Source organism: Monodelphis domestica, chromosome 5 (assembly GCF_027887165.1).
Source record: "Monodelphis domestica isolate mMonDom1 chromosome 5, mMonDom1.pri, whole genome shotgun sequence".
Classification (NCBI taxonomy): Eukaryota; Metazoa; Chordata; class Mammalia; order Didelphimorphia; family Didelphidae; genus Monodelphis; species Monodelphis domestica.
In genome coordinates, this window is record NC_077231.1 from 138,382,910 (window position 1) to 138,400,087 (window position 17,178).

Sequence of the window (17,178 nt, forward strand, 5' to 3'; positions counted from 1 at the left end):
AACAGTTCATTTTTTGTGACATTATTGAAAACTCACCGTGTTTAGTATCTCCTAACTCTCTCTTTGAAAGCCTCTTCATAGGCTACCACCCTTGGGTTTCTTTTGCGTGTTGATCCTAAATCATATTTACCATTCTTCCTTATGCCCAAACTTTACAGAAGTCACTGAGTATTAAAGTGACTCTAGTCTCCTTATTGTTCTTCACACATGATATTTCATTTCCTAACTGCACTCATTTTCTTTCTTCTAAACAAACAAACAGACAAACAAACAAAAAACAGCCTAACCTTCTGTCTTAGAATTTATACCAAGTGTTGTTTCCAAGGCAGAAGAGTGGTAAGGGTAGTGGTAGAAGTAAGTGGAAGAGTGGTAAGTGGCCACTGGAGTTGTGACTTGCCCAATGTCATACAACTAGCAAGTGTCTGAGGCCAAATTTGAACCCAGGATATCCTATTCGTAGAGCTGGCACTCTATCCACTCAGGCAGCTAGCTGCCCCTAGCATTTATTTTAATGGCCCTCCCCATGCCTGGAATTTTCTCCTTCATCATTTCTATCTCCTGACTTTCCCAGCTACCTTCAGATCCCAGCCAAAATCTGACCTCTCACAATAAATTTTTTCCCCCTCCAATCTCCCTTAAAGCTAGTGCCTACCTCCCAGGTTTATCTCCAATTTATCTTGGGTAAATCTTATATGTACATAATCATTTGCATGTTGTCTCCCCATTATCATGCAAACTTCCTGAGGTCAAAGACAGTGTTTATGCCTTTCTCTGGATCCCTGGTACTTAGCATACCTGGCAAATAGTAGACAATGAAGAAATGCTTGTTGACTTATTGATTTGACAAACCTATTTGTTCGTTCAATATGAGTGTCATCAATATCTTCATAGCATTTTTCTACCTCCTCATATGCTGCAATTATTTTCACGGGGTCTTTTTTGTTGTTGATTTGATTTCTTTCATATTGTTCCCATTCATAAACCACATTCCAAGAACAAGGACTCACTTCTTCTCAATTCTTGTTCTGTGCCCTCCCACCTCATCAATTTTTTAAGTCAATTTTTACTTTATTTTCAGTTCCAAAGATTCTCCCTTACTCTTCTACTGAATAAAAAGGCAAGAAAGCATGAAAAACAAAATCCATTACAAATGTGTAGTCATGTAAAACTAATTTTCATGAACCATAACTCCCTCCTCCAACCAAAAAAAGGAAAGAAGAAAAGAAAATATACTTCAGTCTTCACTCCAACTCTCTCAGTTTTCTCTCTAGAGTTGGATAGTAACAAGAGTCTTTTGGAATGGTGGTAGGTCATTGAATTGATCAAAGGGGTGAGTGAGAAGGTAGATCTTGACTAATAAAAACAAAATTATATTTATATGGGGGGTTTTTCGGTCTTTTTTTGGTCAAGTCTGATATTCATGGCCCTATTTGGGTTTGGTTTTGGTTTTGGCAAAAATCCTGGAATTTCTTTGTCCAGATCATTTTTTTTTTAATGAGGAAATGGAAGCAAACAGCAATAAGTGATTGGCCCAGGTTCACACAGTTGTTAAATGTCCGAGGCTGGATTTGAACTCAGGACTTCCTGACTCCCAAGTCTAGCACTCTATCCATTATGCCAACTAGCCCCCATTTATATGTGTATGTATGTGTATATGAGTGTGTATATAAGTACACATAATATATATGTGAATAATGTATACATAAAGAACCAGTCAAAAATTCCTGAGAATTTAGGATTAAACATTCTGCCCACCTCCTGATAGAGGTGGTACCTGCAGAAAACAGACCGAAACATACTTTTTTAGATATGGCTAGTGAAAAAAATTATTTTGCTTGACAATGAAAGCTTGTAATGTAAATTTTCTTTTTCTTGCTTTCTCAGTGGCAGGGGTGGGTAGGGTGGTTGAAGGAGGCAGACAAGGCTGATCATTACTTAAAAATAAAATTTAATCAAAAGGAATAAAACATTTTAAAAAGAAAATATCTATTATAAGCACTAAAATATGAAGTGGTTAAATATCCCATGAAATCGTCTTTCTTTTTGCCTTTTGTTAAAGGGATTTTTCTTCATCTCTCCCTCTGTCTCCTTAAGAGGCTAGAGAGCAGGATTTCTAAGTAGATCAGAACTGACAGGCGTCAGTAAGCCAGAGCTAAAGATTCCATTACCAGGGAGACCAAGACTGTGGAGAGGAAGTAGCCACCCTCTGACAGGAAGTAAGGGGGGACAGTTGGTCAGTGAGGAGAGAAAGGAAGCAGCCACTGACAGTTTGAGGGTCTTTTGCCTCTGGGATCTCGAGAGGACAAGAGGTCTGTCTCTGAGGCAAGGATCTGCTGGCATTTGGCTACTGACAGTCGGCTACAGAAAACTGATTGAAGTAGTGAGTGAGTGGTAGCTGTCTATTATTTTAGGGAGTTAGGTAGTTAGTGAATCATTTATAGATAGTGTAGGTTAAGATAGGCCTGGCATGCCAGGCAGAAGAAACTGTCCTCAGAAGTCAGAGATAGGTTTAGGAAATTTTAGGTAGTATTAGGTATATTTATAGGGCATAAGATTAATAATCTCTTTCCTCTTTTCTATCTTTCAACCTGTACTTTCTTAAATTAAACAAAATTTCTGTTAAATTGCTCTCCTCACTTTGTCAAATTCTTTAATTTAACCCTGATACTTTAGAAGTATGATAAAACCAACTCTGCCAACTACTTTGTTTCTTTTTTTTAAAACCCTTGTCTTAGAATTGATACTAAGAATCAACTCCAAGGCAGAAGCTCCATAAGGGTAAGGCAACTGAGGTAAAATGAATTGCTTAGGGTCACCAGCTAGGAAGTGTCTGATGTCACATTTGAACCCAGAATATCCCATCTTCAGAGCTGGCTTTCTATCTGCTGAACTTCCCCTCACTTTGTTTCTTGAAACACCATTTTCTGCAGGATCTCCCCAAACAGTGCCCTATAATTCCAAACAATCTTGTACTGCATTATGAATTATATTGTATATTTGTAATACACACACACATGCATTCACTATCTGAGTATATTTTTATGTACTTGTCTCAATTAAAATGTTGGTCAATAAACATTTACTAAGTTCCTGCTATCTCCCAGGCACTGTGTGTGCTAAGCACTGGGAAAAAATGAAAAGAATAAAAAAGTCTTTGTCATTAATGGACTAAGAGTATAATAAGAAAAGACAACACACAAAAAGAAATCTAAAAGGCAGAGGGGGAAGTACCAAATCAAGTACCTGTGATGGAGAAATCAGATAAATCCCAAAGTAGGATGACCAGTGAGAAATAAGGAGTTATATCTCCTGAGCTCAAACAAACAAATAATTTTTTTTAATAAAATAAAATGGAGGTTTTGGAGTTCATGGCTCTGCCCTCTAATCAGAAGGGCAAAGGTTAGCAAGGAGGAACAAATACCAAGAGTGATTCAATCTTGCAAGATGATAACTGTTCCCAATGATGAAATTTTCTGGGATTTGATACATAAGTCTGAGAAATCCCAAAGGAGTGTAGAAAGGTAGGAAATGTAAGTTCAATAAAAGCAGTTTTTTTTTTTCAAACTTTGAAGTTGTATTTCTAGCATTATTGTAGTGCCTGCCTGGCACATAGTAGATGATTACTAAATTATTATTGAATAATTAACTGATATTTCCATTTATCTGTAAATCCCTTTTACCTTCTGGTTTAATTTTAGCAAAGATGTCAATATTGGCATGATTTAGTTCCAGCAATATTCCCATTTACTGGTCAGTACTCATTGGACAAGGATTTCATCTTTAGAGTACCAAGAACATTTATACATAGTCTAAATTGGTGATTCTTGATATCCTTTGACTCCAAGTATGGAAGAATTCATACTTTCATTGTTATTGTAATAATTTTTTCCCCTTCATCATTGGGTTGCCATGGCCAAAGAATTCATTCTATAATAACCCTATTTCTGATGGTAAGCCTCTGTATTTAGCAAGTCTGGCTCACAAAAGGAAATGCACCTATTTGGACCCTATTTGAAACTTCTCCAACACAGAAGATTCTGACAGCGGCTGGGTTCTAACACTGACATAATCTTTGAAAACCAGAATCCTCTCTAGACGAAGTCAAGGCTGAAATAGTTAATTAAGAGCTAATTAAGTAATCTGGTTAGTTAAGAATAGATTGCTAGTCAAAAGTAAGGTTCCAGCATAGGAAGTTAGAAAGGGAGCTGAGGAGCCTTTAAGGGAATGAAGAGTTCTTAGGAAGTCAGAGGGATGGAATTCCCAGAGAACCTCTAAGGAAAGAGCAGTTGCTCTTGGTCTCTCTGACACTTCTCTCTGGGAGGTGGACGCTCAGAGAGGAGGAGTGTGATTTTCCCTATGATCCCTCTGGGAAAAGTCTGGAAACTAGATCTGGAAAGTTAACAGCTTGAAGAGAAGAAAGTTTGTTCATGAGAGTTTGCAGGTAGAGAGAGAAGCACACAGCAGGAGCTTCAAGTTCAGAGGTACTTGTCCCCTGCTGAGTGGACTCCCTGCTGTGAGAGAAGGAAAAACCTTTCACTTTACAAATAGAGGAAAGATTGCTGGAGAAGTTTATTATGTAAGGAAACTATATTTCTAAGATATATTTTAGAATAGATTAGTAAGGTAGATTTATTTTGATAGATAAGGAAGGGAGAGAGGTCAGCCTTGGTTTACCAAGGGAGAAGAAATCTCTTGCGAGATAGTTTGAGAACAAGTTTATGGATAGAACTTCTTAGATTAGGGTAATTTATAAATACATCAACTCAGTACTACTACTTGACTTTACTTTGAATAGTTCAATAAATAGAAATAACTTGTTTATAACTAGTCTCTAGCAATTTCCTCAATAGCTAATACAGTTGGCTCCCTCAATGGTCAACAACTAGTGACAGCTATTAGCACTGATCAATAACCAGGGTCAATACTCCCTTTTACAAGGCTTCACTGTAGGATGATTATTTTGACTGGCACCTATTACTCATTTAATTAATAGTTCTTAGATGTTGGCTGTTCAATAAATGTCTTCAAAATCAGAAATTATTCATGGTCATCTTTAAGCCACTGGAATATTTCAACATTGTGGAAAATCAGGGCCATCAGTAACTGTTGGTGCCTCAGTTTCTCACCACAAAGAAAAAGTACTGAAGGCAATTGACTGCCCAAACATCTGGCCTTGTCTTCCTATACTAAAAACATGCCATGCCATATGACCGTAATCATTTTCTTTTCACTCCCAAATCCTATACACTCCTGAATTAAGCCAACTTTGGTTGCCTCCAACTTTCTGTTATAGCTATTCATAAATCAAACTCCCAGCTGCCAAAATCTTCCTAGTTACTGAAAATCTTCCCATAGATCTGAATCATATCCTAATCCTTTCCACCCACATAAATATACCTTACTCCTGTTCTGCCAAGTAGTCAAGACTTCCATTTTTCTGCTTATTGTTTAAAGATTAATATTTTCAAATGTAAAAAAAAATTAAATTATATGCTTCCTTTGTTTTTTTTAAACCTTTACTTTCCATCTGAGAATTAATAGTAAGTATCAGCTCCCAGGTAGAAGAGTGGTAAAGATAAGGCAATTGGGGTTAAGTGACTTCCCCAGGGTCACACAGCTAGGAAGCATCTGAGGTCACATTTGAACCCATACCATCTTCATCTCCAGGCCTAGTTATCTATCCACTGAGTCACTTAGCTGCCCCTTCTTTATGTTTTTAAAAACCTACTTACCACCACTTTTCCTTCATTATTGGCATCTCGATAATCAGGATTGAGCTGCAAAAACAAACCAAAAATAACTTATTTAGATTTTTAAATTAGGCTTAAAATCATTTATCAGAGTTATTCTTCCATGAGACAAACAATGGTTTCTCTGTTTATAAGAAGGTCTACAAATGTTCCTATTTGTAGCTAAAGCAATATTTTACTAATCTCTTTACTAACCTTAGAACATACCAAAACAAAAGTCCCTAAATAAAACCCACAGAAATTCAAAGTAGGTCTAGGACTATTCAATAAAACTGCTTTGAAATAAAAAAATTGAAAACAGTTGATAAGTAGTTATTTTGAAATAGTAATCTGTTTACAGTTGGGACATTCTTCTTTTTAACTACCTGTTTGTTTGTTTTTTAATACTTACCTTCTGTCTTAGAATCAACATTGTGTATTGGTTCCAAAGCAGAAGAGCAGTAAGGGCTAGGTAATGGGGATTAAGTGACTTGCTCAGTGTCACACAGCTAAGAATTGTCTGAGGTCATATTTGAACCCAGGACTCCTTTTCCAGGGCTGGCTCTCTATCCACTGAGCTACCTAACTGCCCCTAAACTAGCCTTCAAGATAAAGTCAACTATCATTTTTTTGAAGATCAAGCCAGTTCCTATAGGTCTTAGCATCCTAAGAGCCGTAAATTGAGAATACTTAAAACCGTTGGCTATCCATTGAATATGACTTTCTAAGTAACTAAATCCAAGGGAATTATTATCAGTAATCCCAACTTCCTTAGTCTTTCATCCTCCTCAGAGTCCATGTCTGGAGCCAGAATTCCTGGTACTTCAAGCAAAGCATCAGTGCTGTCACACCTAGGGTTGGCCACCAAACCTGTCAGAGTCAACTCTGAATTTTACAAATGTAAAAGCTTCTGAATGCATCTCATCATTCATCTTGGGCCATCTTGGGATGGTATTACTAAAATGGTGCCATGTGAGAATATTATCCAATCCTTGGGACCCCACACTTCTGCCCTGAATTACCATTCCCACCTCACCTTCAACCACCATTCCTATTACTCCATCATGTGGAAAGAAAACTCTAAGCAATGTGGTCTGGGCTTGGAAGCTTAAGTGAAGGATAGTGGGAAGGAGGGGCAGGCACACTATCCTGACTCAAAAATCTAGCTGACCTCTATCATGCTCCAAATTCTACACTGGACAACTTCTGGCCTTGTAGTTGGTTGTGTACTCCCCTCACCTCAACACATAGCCAAATACTGGTATCCTTTCCACACCACAACTTTCCCCATTATGGTTTTGATATATCACAGATCAGCATAAAAAATTAAATGAGAATTTGGGGGGAGTTTTGTGGAAGTCATGGGTGATACAAGAAGACCAGCAGATGACACAGGAAAAGTTTAGAAACTCAGAAATGCATAAATATATGTATTATATAATCTCAACATGGTTTATCTTCCAATACCATAAATATACACAAATTCTTTTTTAAAGTTAAGTAAAATGTTAAAGTTTGCAAAAAGAATATAAAAGTACAAAAGGCAACAGATGACACACCTAGGCTAGAAATGTAGAAATGTAGAGAGATCTTAACAATGACTTTACATATATATATATATATATATATATATATATATATATATATATATATATATATAAAACCCATGACCAAATACTCAACCCAAATTTTACAAGGTACTGTGAACATCCCATAAATCATATTTCTTTGGTATGAAGAGAATGTCCAAAACTTTTACATGGATTTTCCAGATGGGGGAGGGTGCTATACCCCAAACTCCCCACCCTACGTGTATCTACATTTTTTCCTATAAAGGGTGTGACTGTCAAATCTAATTTTCTAAACACCATAAACCAGTGACTTCTCAAACCAATACACCACCTCTCTCCCTAGACATTAAATGAGCAATATGCATTTTATTCAGTACTTAATTTTTGTTAGATTGGGGGTGAAGGGATGGGGTTGGGGGTGTTAGGATAGTGAGACAAGGATTGGTCATACTGCTAAATAATATATTTTTATACTTTTGTCTTAAGCAATTAACACAGTGCTTTAGTAAACAAGTAAATGCTTTCCCGTTTATTGACCTCCATTGCCACAAAACTCAACTTACTGGTAGCTTTGGCTGTTAAATTTGCACCTATTGCTCCCAGAATCCTAGAGGTCAGAAAATCCATCTCCTAGGGAGAAAACCTCCATCTTCTGTACTCTCCCATTATTCTCATACCCCTAAGATTCCTACTTTCATCTTGGGCCTCTCTCTAGATTGATGATTGGGTTCCCCTGCTACACCCCACCCCCCCAGCTTTATTAGTACTCTGTTTTTCAATCACAATATCTGAATGCATTCCACCATTCCTGGCCCAGAAAGCCTTTCTTTGAAAAAAAAAATCAAACACAATCAAATAAAACACAACAGACACCAACACTCCATTGCCCATAATCCCCTATCTCTCTAACAAAAAGGAGGGAAATATGTTACTTTATCACTTCTCCTGGTCCACATGCTCAATTAGATTTTTGATAAAAATTTCTCTTTATCCTCAGTCTCTTGTTTTCATACTTCTCATCTTCTTGCACTAAATTAAATCTGCCACTTTCCAAAAGATATCTTATCCCTATCTACCCCCTAAGCACTATATAAATGTTAGCTATTACTAATACACTGTTGGTAGAATTGTGAACTGATCCTATCATATTGGAGAGCAATTTGGAATTATACCCAAAGAGCTATAAAACTATGTATATCCTTAGACCTAACAATATACAATTGTATTGCTGGGTCTATTTCCCAAGGAGATCAAGGAAAGGGGAAAAAACCCTCTATGTTCCAAAATAGTTACAGTAGTTCTCTTTGTGGTGACAAAGAGCTGGAGATTGAGGGGATGTCCATCAAATGGGGAATGACTGAACAAACTGTGGCATATGATTGTGATGGAATACTACTGTACCATAAGAAATGATGAGCAAATTAATTTTTTAAAAACTTGGAAAGAATTACAGGAGGTAATGAAAAGTGAAATGAGTTAGAACCAAGATAATATTATATATAGCTAGAGAGTTAATATTTGAAGAATAACTTGTGAATGCTCACCTCAAGAGAAATGAACTAAGAAGTACAAACACAAAAGATATAGTATATATACATATATATGTGTATATATATATATATACATATATATATATATATGTTTTCCAGATGCTGCCTTCTATGATTTGGGAAGGCAATGGAGGGGCTGAATTAAAATTAATAAATAAAACAAAAAATAAATAAATGTTAGCTATTACTATTTTGGGTATGTATATATGTATTTATATCTCATACTGAGCCCCGAACCCATCAATTCATCAACTTTCTCTTAGAAGGTAGATAGAAAATTTCATCACCATTCCTCTGGAATCATGGAGAGTTATTACAATCACAATTGTTCTTACAGCTTTCAACTGATTCCACAGTATTAATTCTTAGGAAGTTTATCCTTACATGAAACTTAAATCTCCACCATTTGCATCCATGACTCTTAGATAAAAACAGAAAACTCAAATCTGCCCTTTTTGCAAATGATAACTACCACTTCCAGTTCTCCCTTCTGGGGACAAGTAGAATAAATTTACCCTTTTTCACATATCAACCCTTCATATGTTAAAAGATAGCCATCATGCTCCACCTTCTACTCCCCTCAAACATTTTCTTCTTTAGGCTAACGGTCTCTGTCTCTCTGTCTCTATCTATCTCTGACTTCTATCTGACTCTCTGTCTCTGTCTCCCTCCCTCCCTCTCTCTGTCTCTCTCTCTGTCTTGTTTCTCTCTCTGTCTCTGTGTGTGTGTGTGTGTGTGTCTGTCTGTCTATCTCTTTCCTAAGACAGAAAGAGTGGCAAGGAGTGGGCATTGAGGGGGTTAAGTGACTTGCCTAGAATAATACAACTAGGAAGTGTTTGAGGCCAAACTTGAACCCAGGACCTCCCACCTTCAAGTTTGACATATCCATTATGCTACCTAAATGCCCCCATGTTCTTTCTCCATCCTGGTCATATTCCTCTAAACACTCTCCAGCTTGTAATCCTTCCTAACATGGAGCCTCCTGAAATTAAAAAAATAAGTCAAGATATGATCTGACCAAGAGGATTGTCTCCCTAGTCCTAGACACCACAGCTTATCAAAGCAGCATACAATTTTGCTAGATTATTTCAGCTGCCAAAAATACTGCTTGGAGTTCCTGAAGTCAAGCTCTTTAATATCAATAGCACGCAATTCATGGGCAGCCCATCTGTTGTCTTATTTTCTGTTCATAAACAATGCATTCCCTTCTTCTAGTCAGACATGCCTCTAATGCTATATTTGATACTATTTCTCACATGCAAAGTTCAATATTGGTAATATGGTATAGGTTATTGACACACAGCACATGACTTCCCATTGCCCATGTATTATTGTGATTTGGGTTCGCCAAGATGACTCACGGCTCTATTTCATCATTGAGAGATCCTGCTGTCAAAGATACAGACTACAGAGGCATTGACCAGTTTGGGATAGAGTCCGATCTCATCCTTCACCTCAATGCTGTATACTTGTTTTGCTTGTATATGCTTGAACATATATAGAAACACACAAACATATAATTTACACACATACACATTCACACAGAGACATATATATATATATATATAAACATATAGAAGGAAGCAATAGAAAGAAATAAGGATTTATTGAATGTTGGCTATGTACTAGGCACTGTCTAATCCTTAGACAAATACTTTATTTGATCTTCATAACATTCCTTAGAGGGAGACATTATTATAATTCACATTTTGCAGATGAGGAAACTGAGGCATTAAAGGTTATATGACTTTCCCAGGGCCACACAGTAAGTGTCAGAGGCTGAATAAGAACTCTATTCTTCCTGATTCCAAGTCTAGTGTTCTATCAACCATGTCACCTAGCTTTCCCTATAAACTAACTCAGTGGACTGTTGCTCTAGATACATATTGCTATCTGTGTAATATGTGTTTTTCAGCATACATAGAAAAAAAGTTGCTATTCCAGAAGTTAGTAGACCTAGGTTCAAGTTCTGGCTATAAAACTTCCTAGCTATGTGAACATGCACAACTCAATTGACTTCTCTAATTCTGTTACTTCTTCTGTATAATGTCAAAACTATAGGAACACAGGGAATACTTTGCTGTTGCTGCCAATTGAAGGCAAAGGATTAAAAAAAGAAAGAAATGTTTGGGAAGTGAACATTTGGTCGAGAAGATGGTGTCCAAACAAAGCAATATGGATTTCAGGACCAGAGCTTAAAAAGTGAAAATGTTCAACTCCTACAAGTGATGGAGTACAACAAACAGAAAGAGTGATAAAAACTATTTGCCTAAAGTCTGACAAAATCAAAAAGACTTTAAACTGAAAAAAGAAGAAAAAACTTGTGTATAACCTCCATTGTAGGAAGAGAAAATATGAATACCCAGTAATTCATAGGAGGAAATATCCAAGAAGGCATTTGAAATAAAAATGCATGGCGTCAGACACAAAACAAAATACGCAAAATAGAGGTATTAAACAAAGTGAACTAGACAGCCTATGGCAAGGAGGAATAGTTGACCTTATGTACATCACTAAGCGTTGATAGTAAGGAACACAGGATTTGAATATGACTCTAGAGAGTAGATCTTACTCAAAAGGAACAGGTTGGAAAGAGGTGGTAAGACAGAGGGAATAGCACTAAAAAACACTAATAACAATAGCTAGCATTTATATAGTACTTCAAGATTTACAAAGTGCTTTCCAAAATCTCATTTTATCACAACAATCCTGAGAGGTAAATGTTATTTTTGCCCACATTTTATAGATGAGGAAACTGAGGCAGACATTGGCTAGGTGAGCTGACCAGGGTCACATGGGTGGTAAATTTTTGAGGCTGTGTTTGAATTCAGATCTTGATTTCTTCACTCCAGGTCCAGAACTTTTTCTACTCTATTATGATACTCTACTGCCTAGTATGCCTCTCCCTAGCTATATAGCGAATTAAATTAATGAGATCTAAAAGGAAAACCAGGACTACTAGCATCTGAGTATGCTCCAGATGTCTCAAATATAGAAAGGAAAAAAGATGAGGAGTTTAGGAAATAGATCATAAGCGAGGCAGAGAGGTGAGATTATAGTAAAATAGGATTTCAGTAAAAATCCATACATATGTAAGAGTCTGTCTACCAAAAGCAAAGCAGAAGATAACTTCCTTAATGATAATTCCATCCTCCAAAAGACAGAGAACCCAATAAAGAGAATTGCTATTCTGGTCTTGATTCTGACCCCAAAGAAAGAATTGATTGATGAAATTAAAATGATAGGAACCTTGGAAGAAAAGAAAAGAAAGAATTTCATTTTTCATTTTAGATAAAGAAGAGGAAAACAAGTTACGATATGATGTATACCCAAGATTTTTGGAAAATGTTTCAGTGGTGGATTGTTTTTTTTTTTAATAACATCCTATACACTAAAAGTCAGCCCAGGAGAAATGAGAAAATCTCTTTAAAAAATTCTGCTGAAGGGGTAAAGAGAGAATTGTTTAAAGAAATTGGTGTAGAAACACTAGGAAACCACTAGCACACTAGATTTTTATAAGACATCTAAAGATGAAGCAGACACAGGTAGGAGGACAAATATAAAAGCGCAAAAAGGTACTGAAATAATAGCGTCAAGAATGCTAAAACTCAGGATGGCTTGAGGCTGGCAAGGAGAGAGCTAAGGACAACAAAAAAGTGGTACAGTTTTTAGACAAACTAGGGGAAGAGGAAGATCAAACAATGGAGAAGAGGACCACCATGCAGGGTAGATGGAGTGAGGACAAAAGACGACAGGGAGAAAGTTAGAGCTGCTCAGTTTTTATTTCCACTTCTTTTTTTCTCTGCCAAGGAGAATATTTTTGGATGGGAAAGGATGGCACAAAAATAGCTAATAGGGAGTTGAAATCCAAGATAAGTAGGAAGATAATGAGAGAGCAACTGACAACATATGATGATTTTAAGTCATTGCAGCATCCTGGGGGTACTGAAAGAATTCAATTGAAATCAACAAATATTTAGTTAAAAGCCTGCTATGAGGAAGGAAGGCACTGGGTTAGGAATGCAAAGACAAAACAAATAAAGTTCAAGCTGTTCAGGAGCTTCTACCATACTTGATACAACTGCTAACTAAATAAAATTCAGTGTAAGAAGGCAGAAAAAAAACTAACAACTGGGAGAGATCAGGAAAGGCTTTCAGAAGGAGGCTGTGAAGAAAATAAAGGATTTTAAGAGGGGCGTGTAATAGGAAATTCTTAATCCCTTTGTTTAATTTAAAGGGGGAACCTGATAGTCCTTTTACCATAGAGATGTGTAGGGATTAACCAGCCCACAGTGACAGGAAGTAGAAACCATAGCAACAGGAAGGAGAAACCATAAAAACAGCAAAAAGAAACCATAGAGATAGGAAGTGAGGTAAGAGAAGGTTATAAAAGGGACCCATCATGTATTAGTTGGCCTTTTAGTTGCTGACAGTTGAGGTCTGTCAGTTGCTGACAGTTAGGACTGACAGTTGCAGGAGTTGGCTGCTGGGTATGAGTTGGTTGTTGGGGGTTGGTTGCTGGTGGCCCTGTGGGTTAGTGATTAGTTGGTTGTTGGCATTTAATTGCTGGAATATAAAGGCAGGCCTGTGCCTACTGAGGCAGCTTTTGGCTTTAGCCTTTAGAGGGCTTTTAGCCTTTTAGGTTTTTGGCTTTTGGTTTGGATTAAACATTGATTGGGTTGGTTTTGATTGGGTGGAGTGGGTGGAAATTTTGTGGGGTGGTTGTTATTAGCAGTAGATATAGGTAGTAATTATAGGCAGTTATATATATATATATATAGGATAACTAGTATAGACATTAGGAAAATTTCTTTCTCTACCTCTTTCCTATATTTCCCTCCTTTACTATAATCATTTTACTATATTCTTTTACTATTTCTTTTAATAAAACTAAATTGTTAATTGTTAAAAGCTGCTGGAAGCTTTCTTTTTCTGGCTGAAAGGGATAATATCAATTTACAACTCTACTATATTGTTATTAAAACTTAAGTTATTAAAAGCTACTCTCTTATTTTGTCAAAACCCCAATTTTAACCCTTACAGGAGGAAGGAATGCAATATACAAGCAAGGAATAGAGACTGTGTGAAAACACAAGTGCAGGTTGGGGGAATCAGAAGGAGGAGAGTTTGGTTGGAATATAGATTGTGTTAAGGAAAACATTATGAAATAAGTTTGGAAGCATTAATTTAGCCTTTAGAGGGCTTTTAGCCTTTTAGGTTTTTGGCTTTTGGTTTGGATTAAACATTGATTGGGTTGGTTTTGATTGGGTGGAGTGGGTGGAAACTTTGTGGGGTGGTTGTTATTAGCAGTAGATATAGGTAGTAATTATAGGCAGTTATATATATATATATATAGGATAACTAGTATAGACATTAGGAAAATTTCTTTCTCTACCTCTTTCCTATATTTCCCTCCTTTACTATAATCATTTTACTATATTCTTTTACTATTTCTTTTAATAAAACTAAATTGTTAATTGTTAAAAGCTGCTGGAAGCTTTCTTTTTCTGGCTGAAAGGGATAATATCAATTTACAACTCTACTATATTGTTATTAAAACTTAAGTTATTAAAAGCTACTCTCTTATTTTGTCAAAACCCCAATTTTAACCCTTACAGGAGGAAGGAATGCAATATACAAGCAAGGAATAGAGACTGTGTGAAAACACAAGTGCAGGTTGGGGGAATCAGAAGGAGGAGAGTTTGGTTGGAATATAGATTGTGTTAAGGAAAACATTATGAAATAAGTTTGGAAGCATTAACCAGTGCTAGGCTGTGATGAACTTGAAATGATAAAGAAATCTGTGTTTGATTCTAAAGGCAATAGGGAATCATTGAAAAGTCATTCATGGGGATTATGATGGTCAGATCTGTGCTTTGGGAACATATATAGATATACATGAAGAACCTGAATGTATAAATATATATACAACCTGATTATTTATCTTGTATATTTATATCTATCATATATAAACGTAAAAAATGAAGATATAATAATAATATAAAAATATATCAGGCAAGTTGGGGACACTAAAGCTGTAAGAAAGAGGAAGGATAATTAAGAGAACAGGATCCCAGAGAAGACAGTAGAGGATAGAATTCAGAAGATAGAAGAGTATAGATGTCAGAAATATAGGGCTTAGAATTTAGAAAAAAAAGGATCATTTCTTCTTCCTACATAGGAACTACTTAAGACTGACCTTTGCTTTCCTTTCTCTTAATATTCTCTCCTCTAATTATTTCAGTTATCCCCAAAGCTTCAGTTATTATATGAGTCACTCCCCAAACTAGAACCACGGCCTTGATATACACACTGAATGCCAAGTCTCATATATCCAACTACTGGCTGAACATCTTTCTTTGGGTATCAGACTAACATCTCAAGCTCACTACATCCAGAACACATATTGTCCAAATGTCAAACATATTTCTTTCAGTAAATGACATCACTATTCTCCCAGTCATATAGGCTTAAAATCTTAAAAGATATCTTTCATCCTTTAATCACATTCATTCATTTGCCAAGTCCTATTGATTCTGCTCTTGGCATCCCTTCCTTTCCATTCAAAATATTACCCTACTTCAGGCCCATATTATACACTGACTTACTGTGGTAGTAGTTTCCCAGTTGGTCTTCTTTTCTGCAATTTCTCCCTATTTCAATGCATTCCATACAATCCTTCTTAATCTCAATACATATTGCTGATCAGTTGTTATTATAGCGTGTAAGGCACTTCAATAAATCTCTATTGCCTACCAAATAAAGCCCCAAATCCCTGTTGCCTTCTAACTTCAGCCTATATTTCTACCTCTTTTTCTCCAAATTATTAAACTTCACATAAAATTTTCCAATTCTTCAAATTTGAAGTAATCTATCATTTAATCAATCAATAAATACTTATTAAGCACCTACTATGTACAAGGCACAAGGAAAACTTCTTCTAGATACTTTATCACATTTTAGAATGCATTTATAAAGACAATGCTTATCACAAGCCAACATTTAATAAATACTTCTTTCTATTCCTTCCTTCTTTAAGTATATGTTTACATATATATATCTCCCTCTTATAATTAATATTGTGTATTGGTTCCAATACAAAAGAGTGATCAGAGCTAGGCAAAGAGGACTAAGTGACTTGCCCAGGGTCACACAGCTAGGAAACGTTTGAGGTCAGATTTGAACCCTCTCTCTTTAATGCATTTTTACAATATCTTTTTGCATTTGACCAATTTGGCTTTCTAGAAAGTTCTTCTCTTCTTTGAATTTTTATGCCTCTTTTACCAATTGGCCTATTCTGGTTTTTTTAAGGTATTAATTTCTTCAGTATTTTTTATGTCTCCTTTACCAAACTGTTGGCTCTTTTTTTTTCATTATTTTCCTAAATCGCTCTCATTTATTTTCCTATTTTTCTTCTACCTCTCTTATTTGATTTTTAAAAGTACTTTTTAAGCTTCCCCATTGATTCTTCTGGGGCTTGAGACTAATTTATATTTTTCTTGGAGGCTTGGATGCAGCATTACTAACTTTGTTGTCTTCTCCTGAGTTTAAATCTACTCAAATACCAAACTACCAAAATAACTTTCTATGTTGAGCTTCTTTTTGTTGTTGTTGTTGTTTGCTTATTTTCCTGCCTTTTTTCTTTTAATTTAAAAAACTGTTATAGTTTTTATATATACTCTGCAACTGTGGTGAAGGGAGCACTGTTCTAAACTTCTGGTTCATTGTGCAGCTCTCTTCAGAGCTGGCACTGGGGATCTTCTGCTTTCAGTTTTTCCAAGGGATTATGGTGTAAGGAGAGGCATGTTTAATACATTTAGGTCCTATACGTTGATCTGTGAGTAATCCCAAGCACTCTTCTACCCCTTGGAACTATGACCGGAATCCCTTGTTCCTCTGTGGCTGTAAATATTGGTGTGTGAGAGCCAGCAAAGGAACCCTTATAATCTTCTGAGCAGTTGTCCGATCTGCCCCCCTTATCATCTGTGGCTGATAGTTCCAGAAGCCTCGGCTGTTGCTTTGGTTGCACCAAAAGCCAGTTGCCTTAGTAATGCCTGCCCTTCCACCTGTGCTCCACCTCTACCCTGGAGCACTAGATTCCTCAATCCAGCCTTCTAAGTTATTCTGAGCTGAGAAAATTACTTCATCTTGCCTTTCTGTAGGTTTTGCTGCTCCAGACCTTGTTTTGGGTCAATATAGCATTGTTTTTTGGAGAGTAATTTAGTAGAAATCAGATAGGTCCCTTTATCTTCTCTGCCATCCTGGCATATCTTCTTATTAAATAAGGAGACACCATCATTTGCTGAGAGCATTAGGAACTGAGAGCAA

At 36.4% G+C, this 17,178-nt stretch overlaps 1 protein-coding gene across 2 annotated transcripts in view; it reads right to left on the bottom strand.

The window, feature by feature from the left end:
• Positions 1–17,178, bottom strand: part of ITPR2 (inositol 1,4,5-trisphosphate receptor type 2) — a 561,528-nt gene that overhangs the window by 384,057 nt on the left and 160,293 nt on the right. For both annotated transcript variants that reach the window (XM_001363065.4, XM_056799421.1), the window contains one exon: positions 5,733–5,777. In XM_001363065.4, coding sequence (XP_001363102.1) covers positions 5,733–5,777 — 45 coding nt within the window. The remainder of the gene's footprint in view (positions 1–5,732; positions 5,778–17,178) is intronic.